The following is a 22,318-nucleotide window of genomic DNA, read 5'->3' on the forward strand; positions in this document are numbered from 1 at the left end:
CACATTCCAGGATGTCTGGCTCTAGATGAGTGAGACAGCCATGAAATTAAAAGATGCTTACTCTTTGGAAGGAAAGTTATGACCAACCTAGACACCATATTGAAAAGCAGAGACATTACTTTGCCAACAAAGGTCTGTCTAGTCAAGGCTATGGTTTTTCCAGTGGTCATGTATGGATGTGAGAGTTGGACCATAAAGAAGGTTGAGTGCTGAAAAATTGATGCTTTTGAACTGTGGTGTTGGAGAAGACTCTTGAGAGTCCCCTGGACTACAAGGAGATCCAACCAGTCCATCCTAAAGGAGATCAGTCCTGGGTGATCATTGAAAGGACTGATTTTGAAGCTAAAACTCCAACACTTTGGCCACCTGATGCAAAGAGCTGAGCCATTTGAAAAGACCCTGATGCTGGGAAAGATTGAGGGCAGGAGGAGAAGGGGATGACAGAGGATGAGATGGTTGGATGGCATCACCGACTCAATGGACATGGGTTTGGGTGGACTCTGGGAGTTGGTGATGGACAGGGAGGCCTGGTGTGCTGCAGTTCATGGGGTTGCAAACAGCTGGACATGACTGAGTGACTGAACTGAACTAAACTGATGAAAGTTAGAGATCTTGCGGGACAGGGACTCATCCTAGACTAAGATGCTTGTCTGCGGGCCGCCGCCTCTGAGCAGGCGTCTCTGCTCCATCTGGCCCTCACTTGCCCATCCCGTCCCCGGGGGAGAATGGGGTGGCAAACTGGAGGGGGCGCCTGGCGCAGGGCTCCGTGTGCTTCGCTGACTCCAGCTCCCAGGGCCAGTCCAGAGGGGGTGCCTGGCGCAGGGCTCTGTGTGCTTCGCTGACTCCAGCTCCCAGGGCCAGTCCAGTGGGGGCCTGTCCTCACCCGGCAGAGATGGGCGTTGGAGGGTCAACCCCAGGACTCTCAGTTGGTGAGAACTGGAGCGGGGCTCTGTACTCTCCCTGGGCCACGGCGAGTCCAGGACACCAGGGCGGGCGGTGGGGCAGAGGCAGCGTCTTTGGGGTCAGAATGCTGCTGTGTTTTCTTTTTCTCATCTCAGTTTTGTAAAACCCACTATTTTTTTTTTTTTTGGATGTGCAAAGAAAACTAATTTGGAGAAATTTGGCCATCTCTGTGTATTGGCCTGAGTGGACACTGTGTATTTTAAAATAGGTTTGTAATCAGCTGCATTAGCTTGAATTACTGGTGTTAACGTGGAACTTTTCTGGAAAATGGAGCACATTCTGACTCCTGGTGTAAGGCATCCAAACAAAGTCAGACGCTTTTCTCAGTGTCTTTTTGTTACGTCTCCTAATTTGACAGAATTTAAAGGGAAAGAAGGTAGTAATTTTAGAGCGTGTTTTTGGCCACGTGAAGCGTTATCCCTTGCTGACCACTAAGGGTTCCGTGAGTGAGGAAAGGACCGGGCGATGCTGTCTCAGAGAGAGAGAGGGTCAGTGTCCAGGGCTGGCCTGGGCCTCGGGTCCGTGGGCAGGGGCCGGAGACGCTCCCGTGTGGGGCCCTCCTGAGACTCGCGGAGGCCAGGGCGGTGTGGTGTGTGTAGGGATGGTTCCAGGAAGCATCAGGAGCATCAGGGTCCATGTGGAGGGAAGAGTGGGGTAATGTGATCGTCACTCACAGAACAATCCAGAAGATGCAGAGAGAGGACAGGAAGGGGTGTGATTTGCAACCGGTCACCATCAGGGGCCCCGAGGTCATTCTGGGGTGGGTGGTCTTCACCGGGACTCACCACACTTGTTACCCACCCCAGCCCCGCCCCCACCGCTGGGGTCTGGGTCTCATGTTCAGGCTGGAAATGGTTACTTGGGTCTGTTGCTATGGGAATAAATGTGGGAAGAAATCAACTAGAATGGACACCCGTCACTGTTTTCTTTCCAAAGAAACTGTATCCAAGAATTGCATCCAAATCTTTATTTTTTGGAAACATGTGTTTGACTGTGGGCTTCCCATGTTACCTGTTTACCAGTTTTTGGATCTTCCTGGACAGGCATTGTGTGCGGCTTCCAAGGACGGGGGGCTGGGGGGCCGTGGGTGGCTCTTTCCTGGCCTTTCCTGGCTCTGCCGTTCTGAGACAGAAAGCCTTTCAGAGCCTGTACTTCCTCACTGGTAACATACACATAGTAATGTGTATACCCCATTCTGTTACTACCAGGATTGAAGGAGAATGTGCAGAAATCTGGGTCCCACGCTCACAGGGCCTGTAAGCGTTATGGCAACAATCCTGGGTTAAAAAGCTAAAGTTAAAAGTCTTTCATTGGAATTAATTATACAACCATCTTAAACGTGTGCCCTTAGTGGGCAAAACCTTGCTCCATGAATACCAGTTTGACTTTTTACTGAAAATGGATGTGTGAATAGTTATATTCCATCAGAACTCTAAGTATCAAGGTCTTCCCCCATCCAGTCTCCCATTTCTACGAAGTCAAACTCTAAGGAAACAACTCTTTTTATTTTATTTCTGTCTTTGGTCACCTGTGTTTTAATTTGTTGCTCGTTGTTCAGTCACTAAGTCGTGTCCACCTCTTTGCGACCCCATGACCCACAGCATGCCAGGCTCCCCTATCCTTCACCGTTTCCTGGAGCTTGCTCAAGCTCATGTCCACTGAGTCAGTGATGCCTTCCAACCATCTCATCCTGTCACCCCCTTCTCCTCCTGCCCTCGGCTTTCCCAGCCTCAGTCGGCTTTTGCACCAGGTAGCCAGAACCGCAAACAGTTCTATGACTGATAGGGACAACATGTGTATGAGTTAAGTAATCAGTTCTAAGAGGTTGGGCCTGGCCTCAGACCAGGACTCTGGGGCCAGGATGGCTCAGTTCAAACCTAGTCTCTGCTGCTTGTTATCCTGACGGCATGGATGAGAATGTAACTCACCTTCTCTGATTCAGTGACTGAGTTTGCAAAACGATGACAGTGATTCCACTTCACGGAATTACAGCAAAGCGATTCAGTTATATGTTCTATAGCTGAATATACAGTTATATGCATACAGTTACATAACATATAACTGAATGTATACAGTCTTTTCCATTATGGTGTGATTAAGTAAATTAATACCTGAAAAACATGTAGGCTAAGTACCCACTAAATGTTATAATTATCAGTCTCCAACCTCTGCTGTGTGTAAAACTCACGTGCTGTTTATAAGTGGATCCTACTTGGCAGGTTGTTTATGATTTTATCCCCAGAATGTTTTTATATGTGAACTCCTTTCTAAACCTCAGAATACTTCACAGACCTCCATTGTCTGTAGCAGTTCACCTTTTAGTATCCACCGACTAAGTGACATGTAATCACACACAGCAGGTAGGTGTAGTGAGGGAAATCATGTGCATTGTATGAACCCCGACAGCATTCATATACCTTTTAACACAAGCGGTGTGAAGGCTCCAGTCTTCCTGTTGGTTCAGGGTCCTGACAGGGTTTGCCTGTGCGTCCGCTGAGCGCCTCTGTGGGGGCCGCACCGCCGAGCGCCTCTGGGGGGGCGCACCGCCGAGCGCCTCTGGGGGGACCACACCGCTGCCCCGCAGGGGAGCAGGATCCCACCTTCACTCTGGCAGCCAAGTCGTCATTGTCTCGTGTTGTCTTCTGTGTGTTTCTTTTCTTTCTTTTTCAATTTTTGTTTATTGGAAGCTAATTGCTTTACAATATTGTACTGGTTTTTGCCAAACATAACATGAGCCAGCCACTCCCTGTGCATTTTTACCTGGGTTACTAACGGTCAGGTTCATTATTTTCTATCAGGCGTGTCTGGTGGCCTCAGATTAAGCCCTCATTGTCCCGCGTAGGGACCAGAGACAGTCTTGAACCGGTCCTTCGTCTGAGAGCTTTGCCACCAGGGCTTTTAAAGCACAGACATGACCCTGCACTCACTTACGAGGCTTTCTGCTGCTTGTGGAAATCCCTTTACCTGCTCCAGGGCCCCCACTCTGGCCCCTGCTGCTCTGCAGCCCACTACGTGCCGTGGATCCTCCTTCTGCAGCTGCTTCCTCGTGTGAAGGCCAGCCCCTCATCTGTGGTGTCTGCTGAGAACTGAACCTGTGCCGTTGATTGTGTGTACAGGAAAGGCAGAAGCAAAATGCCTGCAGAAGCAAGACATTCGGTGGTTTGACCAGGAGTATTTTTTGAGACAATCCTGAAAATGCTATAAAGAGATGCAAAGAAAATGGACAATGTTGATTTTGCCCTCTGAGGCTGACCCCAGGCTGCCTGTTGTATCAGACAGCTACTGCGTCATAACAAGTAGCCCCAGGGTGTTAGCTGTCATCACTGATAAGTGTTCACTTCTCATGCATCTGCTGATCTTGGCTGGGCTCCGCTGGGAGGCTCCAGGCTGCACGTGGGCCTGGGTCTGCCCTGTAGGTGTCTCATCCTCCCAGCCTGAGCGGAGACACTGGGAATGCCCTTTTCCCGGCAGCACCTACGGCCCAGGAAGACAGTCCACACACAGCCAGGTGTCCAGCCCCAGCTTGTCTAATGCCTGCAGACACCCCCATGCAGTTCCTATGTCTGAGCCCAAAGTCACAGCACAGGGAGGACCCCCTGCCAGCGTGGGAGGAGCTGCAAACCCCTGGCGATGGGGAGAGAGGATGGACTGGCCAGCACAGCATCATTTGTTCCTGAACATGAGGGCATAGTTATCCTGAGTGGGACGATTAAGAGGCAGAAGCACCCTCAGGATGGGCGTGAGCATCGGATGAGGAAGCGATGCGTTTCTGGGACCTCCAGGCTGTGACGGCCATGGTAACGGGGCTGGGCAGAGGCCACCGACGGCGAACAAACTGGCCCACTGGTTCCATGGTGCTGCAGGGCAGCTGACGCAGCAGGAGCCCGGCCAGCAGGCAGCACCGAGCGGGACCCAAGGGTGGGCCCAGGAAGCTGGGGGCGGGTGGACTCACTGGTCCTGTCTGCAGCAGATTTGTCTGAAAACTGCCCGCAGCTTAGACGTTCCTGCAGAGCAGACGCGTGCCCACAGGACATGGGACCCGAGCAGATTCTGCACGCTCTGTTCTCACAGCAAAACGTGTCTTTACCCAGGAAGTCAGTACTCAGAGGCCCGAGACCCTTATTACCTGGTCGTTATTATTACTATTGGAGTTTTGTTGCTGAACAAGGCTGTGTTAGTTTTGGGTATATAGCAAAGTGATTCAGTTACACGTACACATATGTATACGTATACATATATCTTCCTTTTCAGATTCTTTCCCCATTTAGGTTATAACGGAGCATAGAGTAGAGTTTCCTGTGCTATACAGTGGGTCCCTGCTGGTTATCTATTTTATATGTAGGTCGCACAGAGTCGGACACGACTGAAGCGACTTGGCGGCAGCAGCACCAACAGTGCGTGTTATGTAAGGGACTTCTCAGGTGGTGCTGGTGGTAAAGAACCTGCCTGCCAAAGCGGAAGACAAGAGACCTGGGTTCGATTCCTGGGTGGGGAAGATCCCCTGGAGGAGGGCATGGGAACCCACTCCAATTCTTGCCTGGAGAATCCCATGGACAGAGGAGCCTGGCGGGCTACAGTCCGTGGAATTTCATAAATTCGGACACAACTGAGCAAGTAACACCAACCAGGACCCCTATTTTACTCTTAGTAAAAGGGCCTTTCCGTGTCGTTTAGGTGTCTGTCTGCTGGGAACATGTCCACACAGTAAGGTGGGCTGTGGTGCGTGCGCCCCCCCAGCAACACCCACCCCAGGACAGGAGGCTCCCCCTTGCATCACGCTCTTGGACCCTTCGTGGGTCGCGTCTTCTGGGAGGAAACTACTGTCGAATTTCCATCACTCAAGGATCCTTTCTCTGGGCGGGCATTGTCTATAAAGAAGTGACAGCACCGTGTAACCCCTGATTTCTGCCGCTTTTAATCATTATAACAGCTTTGAGATTCACTCTTGTTGGCTGTAATTGTTACCCATTTTTTCCTCTAGTTTATATGAAGGATTGTATATTGTATGCATATACCACGATCTGTGCCTGTTCCAGTAAGTGGCTACTTTAGTTGTTAACGTTTGGGGGATATTGAGAGTGTTGACTAAAAACATATAGTCACACCTGAAAGTAGAGAGTTACTTTATCTGGTGGGAATGTTTAGAACTCCGAGCCCAGGAGCCTACATCTCAGTATCTCTGAGAAAACCGCTCCAAGGAGGCAGAAGGGGAGTCAGGCTGCATATAAGTTTGCAACAAAGGGAGCAGGCAGTTTGAACATCATAGATCAGATATCAAGTAAAGAAATTTAGCGTCCTGTGATGGGAAGATACAAGCCTCTGGGCTCGCTGAATTCTCCCCTTTCATGTGAACCTCAGCTGTCTGGGCCCATCCTGTCTCCTGTTCACCCTAAGGAGCCGCAGATGACGGCTTCTTGTATCCCCAGCTCCTCAGCAATCACCATGGAGGTGGGGTGGCAGAATCTGCTGGATCACAGTTTGGGGAGCCCTCATTCACCTTTGGAGGCCAGAGTCACTGATGGCTATGACAGTCCTGTTGATTGATATGGCAGGAGGCATCTTCATTTCACAAGAGTGAAGCTGGCCCGGGCGTCCTGCACTTGTCCCCTTGGGGACGCGTGTTCTGTTTACTCCAGGGATGGTGACTGCAGCCATGAAATTGAAAGACGCTTACTCGTTGGAAGGAAAGTTACGACCAGCCTAGACAGCATATTAAAAAGCAGAGACGTTACTTTGCCAACAAAGGTCCGTCTAGTCAAGGCTATGGTTTTTCCAGTGGTCATGTATGGATATGAGAATTGGACTCTAAAGAAAGCTGAGCACTGAAGAATTGATGCTTTTGAACTGTGGTGTTGGAGAAGACTCTTGAGAGTCCCTTGGACTGCAAGGAGATCCAACCAGTCCATCCTAAAGGAGATCAGTCCTGGGTGTTCATTGGAAGGACTGATGCTGAAGCTGAAGCCCTAATACTTTGGCCACCTGATACAAAGAGCTGACTCATTGGAAAAGACCCTGATGCTGGGAAAGATTGAGGGCAGGAGGAGAAGGGAATGACAGAGGATGAGATGGTTGGATGATATCACCGACTCAATGGACATGGATGGGTTTGGGTGGACTCCAGGAGTTGGTTATGGACAACGAGGCCTGGGGTGCTGTGGTTCCTGGGGTCGCAAAGAGTCAGACATGACTGAGCAACTGAACTAAACTGAAGCCCTGGAGCAGATGTCACACTGGGTGAGGGATGCAGGAGGGTGCCCTCGGCTGGGCGTCCTCACCAGCCTGCATGCTTCTGGTCTGGGTCATTAAGGCCCCTCTCCCGGGCCCACCATGGGACCTCCTGTGAGTTTACGGCATTTTCCTGGTGACCAAGGATGCCTAGGAATTTTCTCACATGCCTATTATTCATCTTGAATTGTCTGTTCAAATCTTTGCCCCATTTATATTAGATTATTTGTCTTTTCTAATTGATTTGTAGGGTTCATTGACATAACCTGAATATTTGTCAGATGTATGTGTTTTAGGAACATTTTCTTCCTGTCTGGGGCCTGCCATCTCACTTTATTAATAGTATCTTTTGGTGAGTGTAAGTTTTAAACTATATCAATAATGTCCAGTTTACCAGATCTCTCTTTTGTGGGTAGGGTTTTCTGTGTCTATTCTAAAACTCCTTCTCTAACCTAACGTCACAAAGATGGTCTACTGTATCTTCCGTGAAGGCGACATATTTTTAGCTCTTTTGTTTACATCTCTATCTCAGGGGCTTCCCAGTTGGTGCTAGAGGTAAGGAATCCACATGCAGTGCTGGAGAGGTGAGAGAGACGAGTTCAGTCACTGGATCAGGAAGATCCCCTGGAGGAGGAAATGGCAACCTGCTCCAGTATTCTTGCCTGGAGAATCCCATGGACAGAGAAGCCTGACTGGCTATAGTTCATAGGGTCTCAAAGAGTTGGACGTGACTGAACATCTGAGAACAGTCTATCTCAGATGAAGGTCTGTGTATGATGTGAGTCAGGCTTTCTGTTTAAATTGGCGTATAGGTAGCCCATTGTTTAGAATCGTCCTTGAAACGATTTTACCTTTGAATTGATTTGGTGCCTCGTAAAATATCGGTTGAGCATACATTTCTATATCTATTTATGAACAGTTTGTTCTTTCTCCTCAATCTGTTTAATTATCCTTATTTGGATAGCATTCTGTCTAGATAAGCAGTTTTACAGTAACTTTTCAAGTAAGGTGACATTAGTCCTCCAAGTTTATTATTTTGGAAGAGGGCTTTGGATATTTCAGTCTTTTGAATTTTCATACACATTTTAGAACATGTCAAATTTCTATGAAAAACCTTCCTAGTATTTTGATAGAAATCATTCTGAGTTCACAGATCAATTTGGGGAGAATTAACATGATAACATTAGTGAGTTCTCTAATCAATTAATGTGGTACTGTTCTCTCTGTTTAAGCATATTCCCTTTATTTTTCTCAGGAATGCCTTTTGGTTTTCAATCTCTTCCATGTCTTTTCCTAAATTTATTCTTGATTATTTTATGTTTTGACGTCATTGCAAATGTCGCTTAAAATCATCTTCTGGTCCTCCATGCTAGTCTATGGAGATTCTGCTGATTTTGTACATCACTTGCTGTATTCACTTATTATTTCTAGCAGTTTCTTTCTACAGGTGTTTCAATTCCTTATACGTGCACATTTCTGTCATGTGTGATTAAAAACAGTTCTACATTTTCTTTCCAATCTTTATTCCTATCCTTTCCTTACCTTTTTGGGGATTGCCCAGGACCTCTAATATAATGAAAAATAGCAGAGATGAGATTCTTTTCCATCTTAGAGTGATAGCATTCAATCTTGTATCACTAAGCGTGTGGTTAACTACAGAAAAAAATACGCTGTTTACCAGTTAGAGAAGATTTTCTTCTAATCCCCATTTTCTGAGAGTTTTGCTACTTAACTGATGAAGAAGTTCACTGTAATAAAAGAGAACCCAGTTTTCTCTGCCTAAAGCCAGATAGGGTGACTGTAACTGAAAACTTCTGCTCTCAGGGTGTAATATTATCACAACGTCTAAGCGAGTTATGAGCACTGTTTCAGCATTTTAAATAATTGCTTCAAATTTGCAAGGCTCGTCATCCTTCTCCGTAAGCCCGCCCGCACGCTACGCTGTCAGCATCTCTGCCCACCTTGGGAGGCAGGAGCCTGGGGTGGTGGTGTTTGGCAGGTAATTCCTCGTTTCTGTGATTGATTCCCTGAAGCCAGGAGGCGAGGAGGGCGGGACTCAGTCTGTTCATCTCCATTTCGTACTGTGCAGCCATGTTTCTGGAAGGATTACCAGAGGATTAAATAAAAACCCTTTGACTTTGAAAATTAAATCCGCTCAGTTGCCTCTGCATGACTCTACCTGAGAATAAATAAGGAGACGAGAGTCAGAAGAGAAAAGCATCTGCCAGTGTCCGTCAGACACGAGTGGACGCGAGCGTCACGTCTGGGCATGCTGTCCACACCTGCAGTGATTTCTGATGGCGTCCCGAGGCATGCTGCTGCTGCTGGGAAGTGATTTTATAGTTCTCGAGAAACGAGGCACGTCTGGGGAAGCAGACTGTTCCAAGAGCAGATTATCATGTGAGGAAAGGGACCAGTCCCTTAACTAATACCGAGAACAGTCGACCTGCAGCTGGGCGACACTCTCCCCACAACACTCGACAGGAGTGAAGCTGTAGCAGGGACTGTGGCCAGAGGGGAGGAGTCCTGGCACAGTGCGCAGAGCAAAGGAAGCAGATTCAAGAGGAGGCGAGCGGACCCAGAGGAACTTCCGGGGGCAGAGTCCTGTGTCCAGGTGATGGTCATGGGGGTTGGAACACACGCACGTTCAAATATTTCAGTGTGTTGAAGCTTCTCCAGACTTCATACCTGTTGGAACGTGAAACATAAAACTGAATATTAATGAGAAGCCCATAAGCAGGGAAGGGAAGTGAAGTGAGTGAAGTCGCTCAGTCGTGTCCGACGCTGCGACCCCATGGACTGTAGCCCACCAGGCTCCTCCGTCCGTGGGATTCTCCAGGCAAGAATACTGGAGTGGGTTGCCATTTCCTTCTCCAGGGGATCTTCCCAACCCAGGGATCGAACCCGGGTCTCCCACGTTGCAGGCAGACGCTTTACCATCTGAGCCCCCAGGGAAGCCCATAAGCAGGGACACTGAGCACAAAACGATACCTGCAGTGGGAGTCCTTCTGAAATGCGGCCGAATCTGAAGATCATGCTTTTAAAATGTGTGCGGTTTGTTATTGCTTCCTATAAAAATGCTTCAGGCTTCATCATATTAAAATCAAGCATCCTCTGTTTAAAGAGATCTTCATTTAAGAGGTCCCCCCCCCCTTTAAGTTCATAAATGTCTGGTGGCTACTTATTGTCATCTAATCCCCTTTGGTTGTCAGATTACTTGAACAATCTGTCAAATACTTTCTAAGTCACTAAAATTTGCTAGTTTGGAAAATAAACTAATTTTAATGGACATTCTACCAAATTTATAGAAGTAGCTTTCTAAAAATACAGAGTTGTTATATGAGTTATTAGAACTGATACAAGCAAATTGGAATTGTACTTGTGTTTCTAGTCTAATATATATGTGAAAAAGTACTGAGGCAGACTATTTCCAAAGTGCTAAGTGCATCTCAGAAGTCTGCTCAAAATACGATGAGGAGCCCAGGAGATGGATATCAAAACCAAAAACATTGAAAAGTTCGTAGCATTAGAGAAGGCACAAACACAGCTGCTTGGAACTAGAGAAGCTTAAGTCAAATTTGCCACAGAAGAAAGTACAGCACAGTCACCATAATCATAGTCAAGAGTTCACACATGTTTGTGTGTGAACAGTACCATCAGGTTAGTTAAGCTGGAGCAAGAAGACAGCCATCGAGATATGTCTGCAAAGCCAAGGCTCAGGTGAGAATGGATTTAATACACCAAATAGAAAGCTATCCTTTCGTAGAGAATGTTGAGATCTGGGGGCATGATGAATTACATGTATAACTTGGAAATTTGAGCAGACCCCTCTATTACCAGACACAAAATGTGTAGAATCTGCAGCTGAAGTCTGATCCATTTTAATTCTCATCTGTTCCCCGAGGCTTTGTTATACACCTTGACTTGATAGTTCAGGTACGTAGGACAATGTAGCATAAGCCTGGGTGTTGTATTAATGAAACAAGAAGTTATAGGAAAAAGATGTGGTTTAAAAATATGTATGGTATTAAATACACATAAAGTTTTCTTTGGGTTATGACTCTGGCTCTTTACAGGAGCTTTTACTCTTTGTGCTTCTGCGTCTAATTTTTGGCTGTTGTTGTTGGAGGGGCTGTGTTAAACTTTTGCTCATTATTAGTAACACCTCGCAGTGTCCTAGAAGCCTGCCACTTGGCAGGCATTACGCCAGCAGCCATGGTGACTGAGAGGCAGGCGAGACAGTCGCGGTGCGGGGTGTGGAATCTGTGAGGCGAGAATGTTGCTGGAACTCATAAGGCTGGTAATTCGAGGCTGGAGAGCAGCCAGTCTGTCCCCTAGTCCAGAACCTGAGCTTTGCCCGTAAGACTTGACGCTGGTGTCTCCTGGAGTCTCCAGGCCTCACGTGTTTTCTCTTCAATTTCTAATTCTCTGGGAATGAGAACCTCATTCACTGCAACATCTTTTTCTTTTATTTCTCCTCAAAGTATGTTTCAGGCTTCTTTCCTTAGGAAAACAAATCTTTCTTTGACCCAATCATCAGTTTAAATAATCTCTCAGTTTTCCTTTGCCACGGCAAACTCCTCAAAGGGGACCTCTCTCTGAGCAGTCTTGCTCAGAAGATACAGTGCCTTACCTTTCTTTGAATTCCCTCATGTTAAAATTTCTTCTACACTGCGTTCACTTTTATCTCTTTATTCTTCCTTCACACATTAACTCCTCAACATTTAATTCAAGAGAAACCTGTATAGCAAAAGCCCTTCTGAATAGGAAAGACATCTATGACCATACCATCCTGAACACACCCAATCTTGTCTGAACAGGAGAGAAAGCATAGATATTTTCATCTAACCTGTTAAAATGGATGTTATAATTTGAAGTTTGTGAGCGCTGGTTATTTGTTTTCTTGCTGAATTATTTCCAGAATCTCAAAGTTCATTTTCATCCATTGATGGGCATTCTTTGCGATGGATTTAAAGCGAACTTTCAGTGAGGTCATTGTTGTAAACTGCAGCCTTGGTCCCTTCGCTGGCCCTGGGCCATCGGCCAGCAGCAGGGGTCTCTGCCTCCACACACACTGGTCACGTGGTCTGCAGCCCGTCCCCCCCTTATGCCGCCAGTTCCTTTTGACCATCTCTCCTTCCTTCTTTCCTATTTCCTCCATCATTAATCAGTTCTCTCATTTCCAGTTTCTCTAAAAATTCCCCCATTCTGTGCCCTTTCCTCCTGTGAGTCCTCCTTTCCTCCTGTGTGGCGAGTCCTCCTTTCCTCCTGTGAGTCCTCCTTTCCTCCTGTGTGGTGAGTCCTCCTTTCCTCCTGTGAGTCCTCCTTTCCTCCTGTGAGTCCTCCTTTCCTCCTGTGTGGTGAGTCCTCCTTTCCTCCTGTGTGGCGAGTCCTCCTTTCCTCCTGTGAGTCCTCCTTTCCTCCTGTGTGGTGAGTCCTCCTTTCCTCCTGTGAGTCCTCCTTTCCTCCTGTGAGTCCTCCTTTCCTCCTGTGTGGTGAGTCCTCCTTTCCTCCTGTGTGGCGAGTCCTCCTTTCCTCCTGTGAGTCCTCCTTTCCTCCTGTGTGGTGAGTCCTCCTTTCCTCCTGTGAGTCCTCCTTTCCTCCTGTGAGTCCTCCTTTCCTCCTGTGTGGTGAGTCCTCCTTTCCTCCTGTGTTATGGGCCCTCACTGATGATTTTCTGAAACGTGGCTGGGACTTGTGCCCTAGAATCCTGATCCCCGGGTCTCAGGACTGAAAGTCCCCAGTGCCGGGATGCACAGCTGGTTTATATCCCTCTGTCAGCTCTCCTTCTCCTTCCACCAGTGCAGTTGACGTCCTGCGCAGAGCAGGGCATCTGTGCTGAGAGAACCACCCCCACACCAGGAGCATCTTCCTTTGCCATCCTGTGTGGCCCCGTGGAACCAGAAGGGGCAGAGCTCAGCTGTCCCAGTGAGGAGGGTGATTTTCAAACAGCGAGATGGGACACCCTTTAGCTTCAGTTCCCTAGGGCCATCGTGAATTAGACTAAAGAAGATCTACTTCCTTCCATATGGCCATAAAATGTAATTGCATTTCTCCCATAGGAGAAACTGAATTCCCCACACAGAGCCAGGTTTACCAAATAAAATTGTACAAGTTAACAGTTCTAACTTCAGCCAGGATGTTTATATAAACAAACACAAATCTCTTCTGACTTGGCAATAGTATCTTCCATATTTTACAACAGTCTCAGCAAATTTTAAGAGGTGGTCAATTTAATCAATCCTACTTTGCTTACGATGAGCCTTCAAATATGATGTAAAATCCTCAAAAGGGCCATTTCAAGAATTTTCCAGAACCCATTCTATAGATACAGCATGTCCTTGGATGGAGCATGAAACGCATTTTGTGCCCAGACAATCACACCATAAATTCTGTTCACTAACAAAACTTCTGAAAAAGGGCCAAGTGAACATTAAAGTAAGCAATGTGTTTTCCAGGAGAGCTTTCTGGAACAGAAGCCCTTGCGTCAGCTGAGTCTCCTGAGTGTGGGGCTCCAGTTAGGAACGGGCCAGCCGCTCCTAGGACGGCTAAGAGCAGGACCCAGTTGCCTCTGGAAACACGTGGCTCAGCCTGCATCCTTCTTGGTTCCCGCCTCAGTCTGGTTTAAAGTAGTGCATCTGTCACTTTAGAAAGCAACACGAGTCACGTCATTGTGACTCCACGCCAGTTTCCCAGTTACAGTTGGAGCCAACGCCTTGTTAAGATAACCGGGTAACACAGGGGTGGGTTTGATTTATGTATCTATTTGCAATGAACTTGAACTTGGGCAAACTTCAAGTTGGTGAGGGGTAGGGAGGCCTGGTGTACTGCAGTCCACAGCGTCCCAAAGAGTCAGATACGGCTGGGCGACTGAGCACCACCGCAACTGTTTGCCGGGTGAAATCTAGAATCTACAGAAAAGTCCAGGGATTATAGGAAACAATCAGGATGGCGTTTTGAAGAAAGTGGGTGGTGCTGTTGTAAGAAACGCAGCGGCATTCATTATTTGTACGTATTAGCGATGAGCTGGAATTGAAGTAGCATCTGCTGCGCGCATGGGTCAGCACTGGAGCTGCGCCTAGAGAGACGCCCGTCAGCCAGTGTGTGCCGAGTGTGCTGAACCACACAGTGGGGCGCTCGAGGGAAACCAGTGCCCCGTCCTGATGTTGACCTGCTTCACAGCCACAGCTCTGCTAGTTACGATTCTTAACTTACAGACCCTCCCCTCAAAAATATCCACCTCCGGAGAGTCAAAGTCACGGGGAATGTAATAGAGCTGCATGGACGCCTTGGGGAGCAGGGGGCGGCCGACCACTCGGGGTCCCGTAGCCCCTGCAGCCCAGGTGCTCACAGACCACACGCTGCCCTAAGGACCGTGGCCTTGGCCAGGGCAGCGCCTGGGCCTCCTCCACGGACGCTGAGGACCCGGAGTCTTCTCTGTCTCGGGGACCAGGGTGCTTGCTATTAGGAACAGAAATGCAAGCCGTCATCCAAGGGCCCTGTCTTCCCCCCTCCCTCTTGCTCATTAAATGCTACAGAACACCTGTGAGATGTAGCCCCACCCCACCCCCTCCGGCTCCGCGCTCATCCCACAGAACATCAACCTGGCCTCATGGCCGTACGGCCCCCGCCTTCCTTGTCCATCGCCAGGAGGCTGAGGTCAGCCTGGCAGGGAGCTCCATGCGTGCCTCTGAGTGGGAGCAAGGGGGGGATCCACAGGTGACCTTCACCTGTGGACGTGAGCAGGGGTGCCGTGGTCCACACGCAGCAGCGTCTGCCGATGCAGTCTGCAGGCAGACTAGTCACAGCAGCACACGTGCGTGACTGTCCTCGTGGTGCAAACGGACTCACTAGAGCAAGAAAAATCTAGCTGGTTTCTCACTAATAATGCCGTCACTATGAGTTATCTCATGATAGGTTTCTGGTCTGCCTGTGATTCGCCAGACCTTTTTAAGGGCTGGCTGCTGCTGCTGCTGCTAAATTGCTTCAGTCGTGTCCGACTCTGTGCGACCCCATAGACGGCAGCCCACCAGGCTCTGCCATCCCTGGGATTCTCCAGGCAAGAACACTGGAGTGGGTTGCCATTTCCTTCTCCCGGGGATCTTCCCGACCCAGGGACTCCCTAGATCTAAGTTACCTCACATCTAAATGCAAAAAAGAAACGGGATCTATTAACGTAGGAAGACAGAAGCCCCTACGCATTGAAACGCTGTGCTTAGAATTCTGAGTTTAGCTGTTCAGTTCACTGTTCAGCGGCTTTCCTGCGGGCGAGCTTCAGCACTCGCCTTGCACCGCCCGTGACGCTGGCCCGACTGGCGCGGCTCCTCCTCCTCTTGACCGATTTCCGGGCATGCGGCCTGTTTGGCAAGCACTGCAGCGGAGCCTCTGGGGCTGACACGCTGCAGCCTCGGCCTCAGGCAGCCCTCGGGCAGGGCACGGCGGTGGGGGATGTTCACCTGGGACCCTCCTGGGGGTGCTCAGTGGCCCTGGACTGGGTGTCTGCCAGCCCCTCCCTCCATCTGGGGACCCAGAGCAGAGGGCCATGGCTGTCGCTGGGGTCCGGGTCCTACCCATGGCCTTGGGAGCCCAGGGACATCAGATCCCCTGTGGAAGCTGTCCACCCTGCCGCCATAGCAGCGCGGGGACCCTGCTGGCCGGCCCCGCCCTGTTTCCCAGGCGCTCACTCCCGTCTCCTCCTCACTGCAGTGTCCTCGTGCGACCAGGAACAGCAGTCGGCCCTGGAGGAGGCCAGGCAGCCCAAGAACGACAACGTGGTCATCCCCGAGTGCGCCCATGGCGGCCTCTACAAGCCGGTGCAGTGCCATCCGTCCACGGGCTACTGCTGGTGCGTCCTGGTGGACACCGGCCGCCCCATCCCCGGCACGTCCACCAGGTAAGGCTTCCTGCCCGCCATGGGCTCGAGGCCCCGAGGCCTGAGCTCACCTGCTGCTCAGCGTTAACGCCCATGGTGGACACCGGCTGCCCCATCCCTGGCACGTCCACCAGGTAAGCTCTGGAACGCAGGCTTCCCGCCTGCCATGGACTCGAGGCCCCGAGGCCTGAGCTCACCTGCTGCTCAGCGTTAATGCCCGTGGGCGCGAGGCCTGGGAAGAGTGTCCCCTGACAGGACCGGAGCTTGACGCTTTAGGCAGGGCATGCTCCCATCCTGTTCACGCAGGCTGCGGTCGGGGAGGATGGCTCTGACGTCCGGCTGGCTGGGCAGGTGCTGAGAGTGTGTCCTCGTCGCCTCAGCCTCTTTTTGGTGAAGGGGCTGGCTGCCCAGATGGCTGTCTGTAGTCCAGGGATATCTGTGTCCTGAAGTCACCGCTAAAAAAGAGAGTGCTGAGGTCAAGGGTTCGAAACAAAACCCAACCTATTCACTCATGTTTTGTGTGAGTTTGAGCAAAGCAAGTCATTTCGTGACAGCACCAGAAGCCCTGCTCCCTGATCACGGGAATGGTGTGAATGTCAGTGAGGGTGTTTCTGCAGCTGTTGGTTACATGCCTCGACCTTTGACTTCTCACACATTGATACAGAAATAGTTTCTACGTATTAGTTACTCAGCTGTGTCTGACTCTTTGCGGCCCCAGGCTTCTCTGTCCATGGGATTTCCCAGGCAAGAACACTGGATTGGGTTGCCATTCCCCTCTCCAGGGGATCTTTCTGACGCAAGGATTGAACCTGGGTCTCCTGCATTGCAAGCAGATTCTTTACCATCTGAGCTGCCAGGGAAGCCCATAAAAATAGCTTCTACATACAGGGAAATGAGCCTGGTTGCCTCTGCAGCCCTGAGGTGTGAGCACTCCTATGTCTCCTAAGACACTTCCCCAGTTTCTCAAGTGTGACTGCCACGTGTGTGGATGGGGAAACACCGCACAGACTCCGGGAGCTGGAGGGATGGTGAGCAGCTGCTGTCTCCTGATGGAAAGGTCCAGGCACGCCTGGAGCCTGTCTGGTTCATCAGAGAGACCAGGCTCCGTGGGGGCCCCCCCGTGGGGATGGGGGTGTCCAGGACAGGGGCCAGGGTTCCCTCCGCGGCAGTTGTAGGAGATGGTTTCAAACCTGAAGAGGACGCACATCGTCCCACAGTTTTGTGTGTGAAATCGCTTCTTTGGTTCCTGAGCACATGTGTATTGCAGGGAGAGCTCTTTTCTGAGAAACCTTTCTTGGAGAGTGACCTCTGGACACCCTTCACACTCTGGCTTGTGGACGGTGCATTAAGTTGGGGGGTTTGTTCCCCAGGCTGGGCTGCATGAGCCACTGGAAGTTCCCTTAGCGCTGGCCAATGGAGTCCTGACCCTGTCAAGGCCAGGCCTGTACAGATGGGCCCAGAGGGTGAGGTCAGCTTCAGCACATTGTCCCAAAGAACCCGCGAACACTTACCTTACGATTGGACGGGAAACACAAGAGAACTCCCCCGACCCCAGCATCCAGCCTGCTTTCATTCTGCCCAGATGTTATCAGAGCCCAGCACCACGGTCTCGTTTCCCCTATTTTTGCCTGCAGGAGCGAGGGACTCCCTCTTCTTTGAATTTCAAGAAGCAGACTTAGATTAGACCCTGGGGAGGAGATGCTTCAGATTAGAGGTGTGGGTTTTCTCCCGTTTGTGCTTCATTCATCTATTCTGCCTGATGCTGGCTGTCGCGACCCTGACACTATCAGGACCAAGGCGGTGACGTGACCGAGCACAGTGGGGTCCCGTGCGGGCTCCGTGCCCTGCTGGGGGCGTCAGCATCTGCACGTCCCATGGGGCTCCTCCCGTGGCGGCCGCAGCAGTCCACAGGCCCTGTCCACCTCTTTTCGTCTCCTCCTCTCTCGATCTCCAATTCACCAGCTTGCTCTGCGCCTCGCCTCTGTCCTGGCTTCCAGCAGCATCACATGGCCCTGACAACATGGTGTGGCTTTTCTTCCCTGTGGTTCCTCCGTGTGTCTCCTCTCACTCTACCTGGCCAGACCAGGCCCCAGCGATCAGCACCCAGGCATGGACGGGGCCACCCCCGGGCGCCCAAAGCCAGGCAGCGCGGATTGTACTTGTGACAGAGTTCAGCACGGAAAGGGTGTGACCCTGAAAGCTCTGAGAGACACCCCCGCCCTGTATCACCCCTGAAAGCTCCGAGAGATGCCCCTGCCCTGTATCCGTTCACCTTCTATTCACCAAACGCTTGAATCCCTCGACATTGCAGATGCCACCCTAGGGGACATACAGGGAACAAAAGAGACCAAAATCTGGGCTTCACGGAGCCTCTGTTCTGATGGAGGGAAAGGGACGGTAAGCAGAACACGTGAGCAGATGAGCTGAATGTGAGCAATGTGCTGGCCCACGACAGCTGTGCTGGAAGAAAACAGAGGAAATGGAGACAGAGAATATTGGGGTGTGACTTCCATGGAGTGGCTGGGGGCTCCCCAAAATGTTGACGTTGTAGTCAGGTCCTGAGGAATTGAGGAGCAAGCTGATGCTGTCTCTGGGCTAAGGTGGCAGTCTGGAAGGGTGAATGCGGCCCCCACATTGCAAGTCTCAGAGCCAGGATCTATTCAGTTTTGACCGCAAGAGGGGCTGTATCGATTAGGAAGCTCTTCATTTCCAGCAGCGATAAATCTTACAAATGGGCGTAAACACCGAGGGACCGTGTGACCTGAAGACGAGTGCAGAGACGGACGAGTCCCCTTTCATTGGGTCCTGTGACTGGTTGACGCCACCAAGGACATGGAGTCTCCGAAACTTTCCTCTCATGTCCTCATTGTGTTGTGACTGCCCTTGGACAGACGCCCCTCGTGGTCACAAGACGGCTTCAGGGATCCGGGCATCTCACTCAGACACCATGTTCTCAGAGGACACACAGCCTGTCTCTCTCAGGAGCTGAGTCTGCTTTCCTAAAAGTCTCCTGGCGGATTAAATTCATGGATTATTGGCCATAATTGGATCATATGACTATGGCTAAACCCATCAGTAGCAAGAAAAAATGGATTTGGGTTAAACTGATTTCTAGGGAGTCTTACATGCTGGGAAGTCAGTCAAAATTATCAACTTTAAGGCATATCTGATCTTATGTGTGAGCCTCCCCCGCCCTCTCACAGCCCTGCTTCTACTGTGGAGGACAGCAGGGTTGCAGAAAGCCTTCTGTGTTACTATTTAAATACTGTCTGTTGCATAAATGCTATTTTCTTGTAGCTTTCTGAAATTAGGGAGATTAGTTATGATTTACTTTTGGGTAGACAGTTCACGCCCCCTCCACCAATCATTCTCTGTATTTTCTAATGGGGAAGAATAATTGAAAAATCAAACAGTAAGAAGACATAAAGTGCACTGTCTTTATAAGCTGGTTCTTTCCTGTGGCATCCTGCCCGGAAACTACATTACAAAGGACACACTTTGTTTCGGGCCTGTACCAAGGGCAGTGAACACACAGCACAGAGAGCAGCCGCGGGGCAGACTTCCAGACGGGACAGTCATCAGGGAGAACCATGAGTCCGGCCGGGCGCTGGTGCCTCTCCTGGCTCCTCTGCCTTTTTGAGTGAAAACCGACCTCTTGGCTGAGATGTCTAGACCACCGGCAGGCGGAAGCCCGAGCCCCTGTGAGCTGGATCCCAGGCCCCTGTGAACCAGATCCCAGGCTCCTGTGAACCGGATCCCGGGCCCCCATGAGCTGGATCCCAGGCCCCCATGAGCTGGATCCCAGGCCCCCGTGAGCTGGATCCCAGGCCCCTGTGAACCGGATCCCGGGCCCCCATGAGCTGGATCCCAGGCCCCGTGAGCTGGATCCCAGGCCCCCGTGAACCGGATCCCGGGCCCCCATGAGCTGGATCCCAGGCCCCGTGAGCTGGATCCCGGGCCCCCATGAGCTGGATCCCGGGTCCCCATGAGCTGGATCCAGGGCCCCTGTGTGAACCCAGGCCACGCGTGGTGGGATATGATCTGTGAGGAGGGGCAGGTTCCCACCTGGTCGCTAACTGATGGTGGGGAGAGCCGGCGCGAGCTATTGGGTTAAGCGTGGACCAGGCTGACTACCAGCTGCTACATCAGTGTGCAGAACCAAGGGATTTCTCTTCTACTTTCTTGACGGCTGATGAGGGTTTGTCCACCTGGCATCAGGCTGAAGGCGGCTCTTACCTGCCTGAGGGCCCTGTTCCCGGCTCGCAGGCCCACACGTCTCACTGGCCGTGTGAATGTGAAATCGAATTTCTCCCTGGCAGAGAGCCTGGGATCTGATGGGCAACCAGAAAATCAAGAGATGCTCTTCTTTTACATAAAATAAGTTAAAACAAACACCATTGAAAAGGGTGGTGATGGATGTCAACACAACTTAACAGGTTTTATCGGAGTCTTCAAAGGCATCGATTCTGTTTCTTGAGATTGTCATTTCTGCAAATTGAAAGACGTTTGCTCCTTGGAAGAAAAGCTATGGCAAACAGCATATTAAAAAGCAGAGACATTACTTTGCCGACAAAGGTCCCTATGGACAAAGCTATGGTTTTTCCAGCGGTCAGGTATGGATGTGAGAGTTGGACTCTAAAGAAAGCTGTGTGCTGAAGAATTGATGCTTTTGAACTTTGGTTTTGGAGAAGACTTTTGAGAGTCCCTTGGACAGAAAGGAGATCAAACCAGTCAATCCTAAAGGAAATCAACCCTGAATATTCATTGGAAGGACTGATGCTGAAGCTGAAGCTCCAGTACTTTAGCCACCTGATGAGAAGAACTTACTCATGGGAAAAGACCCTGATGCTGGGAAAGATTGAAGGCTGGAGGAGGAGGGGATGATGACAGAGGATGAGATGGCTAATGGCGCCACCGACTCGATGAACATGAGTTTGAGTGAACTCCGGGAGGTGGTGATGGGCAGGGAGGCCTGGCGTGCTGCAGTCCATGGGGTCGCCAAGAGTCGGAGACGACTGAGCAGTATTCTTCTAAAAGGAGCGGAATGCTGCCCTTTAAACATACATGGTTTAATGTAAGCACAGTGCTGGGATTCTTAAGACCTCCTGCCCAAATTTGGAGCAAAACCAGGATGACCGTGCAGTGTGGCCAGTTCCCAGGCTGCTTCGAGGTTCAAGATTCAGAATGGAGTTGGCAGTGATGTGGTTTCTTATCATTGCGTGTTGGCTCTGAGCCTTTCACAGGCTGGACACGGTTTGTGTTAAAAGTCAACTTCCTAACACACAAAGCAGCCCGTGCCTGAGGTTCTCGCAGGCGAGACGTCCCAGGAGTGGCTGGCCGGTCGGCCTCCCTGGGAGTCCTGGCCCCGGCGGGGACTGCTCAGTCAGGAGCTGGGACCTGGCGTGTCCTTTCCCTGGAGCTGGCGTTTCACAGGCTGCTGGCTGTGAAGGTGTCAGCTCTAGTGTGGGTACCAATGCCAACCTCCCAAGCCTCACGGATACTCACCTGGAGTCTGAAACAACAGTGTTCAGTCTTGAGCATAGGTTCAGTTTCCCCAGATTGAACAGGCGTAACAGCGAGCCCTCAGCCATCTCTCAGTTATGAAATTTCTTTCTCAAATGTTCCCCTGGTGAATTTCTGGCTTTCACCTGCCTGTCACAGCCCCAGGTGTGAGAGGGGACGCCAGGTGGGTAACGGGTCCCTTCACTGCCATTCACGTTCCCGTGATGTGACTTCAATGCCAACTGCACTGAACCCCACTGCATTTCAAAGAATGTGTGTTAATGGCTTGTGGTGAAAACGTGATAATGTGACTGTTTTCCAAAGTGTGTCAGGAATGTTTTAATTTCAAAAACAACTCTTTCAAAAGGCATATTAAGTTAGCGTGCGTGGGGTGCTAGGTTTTCTGGTATCAAAGAGGCCGCTCAAAGTCTGAGGGCTGGAGGAGCCCGCGGTGCCCTGGCTTTGCTTCAGCCAGGCTGGACGCACCCCTCATGGCCAGCCAGCTCCCTGGGCCCCAGGAAGGGCCTCTGGGAAGCTCTCCCTTTGGAGAGAAACCTCATTCTTTCATTTTCTCGGGTAGGAGGACAAGGAATGTGGGAAATAAGAGTCAGAAATATCCCTGTGAAGTGAGCACGATCTCGTGTCTCCTTCTGGGAGTGTGGAAAGGACACTGGGCCGCAGGAGGGGTGAGGATCGAGGGGGCTTTGTTGACTCCCTGAGAGTCAGCGGCCCCCGGAACCCGACTGTCCCCCCTGC

General features: G+C 50.5%; 1 protein-coding gene across 3 annotated transcripts in view; it reads left to right on the forward strand.

The window, feature by feature from the left end:
- The window catches only part of SMOC2 (SPARC related modular calcium binding 2), a 157,827-nt gene that overhangs the window by 95,831 nt on the left and 39,678 nt on the right, over nt 1-22,318 (forward strand). For all 3 annotated transcript variants that reach the window (NM_001098134.1, XM_024996839.2, XM_024996838.2), the window contains 1 exon segment: nt 15,895-16,081. In NM_001098134.1, the coding sequence (NP_001091603.1) occupies nt 15,895-16,081 (187 nt within the window).

This window comes from Bos taurus, chromosome 9, assembly GCF_002263795.3.
Source record: "Bos taurus isolate L1 Dominette 01449 registration number 42190680 breed Hereford chromosome 9, ARS-UCD2.0, whole genome shotgun sequence".
In the NCBI taxonomy this organism is placed as follows: Eukaryota; Metazoa; Chordata; class Mammalia; order Artiodactyla; family Bovidae; genus Bos; species Bos taurus.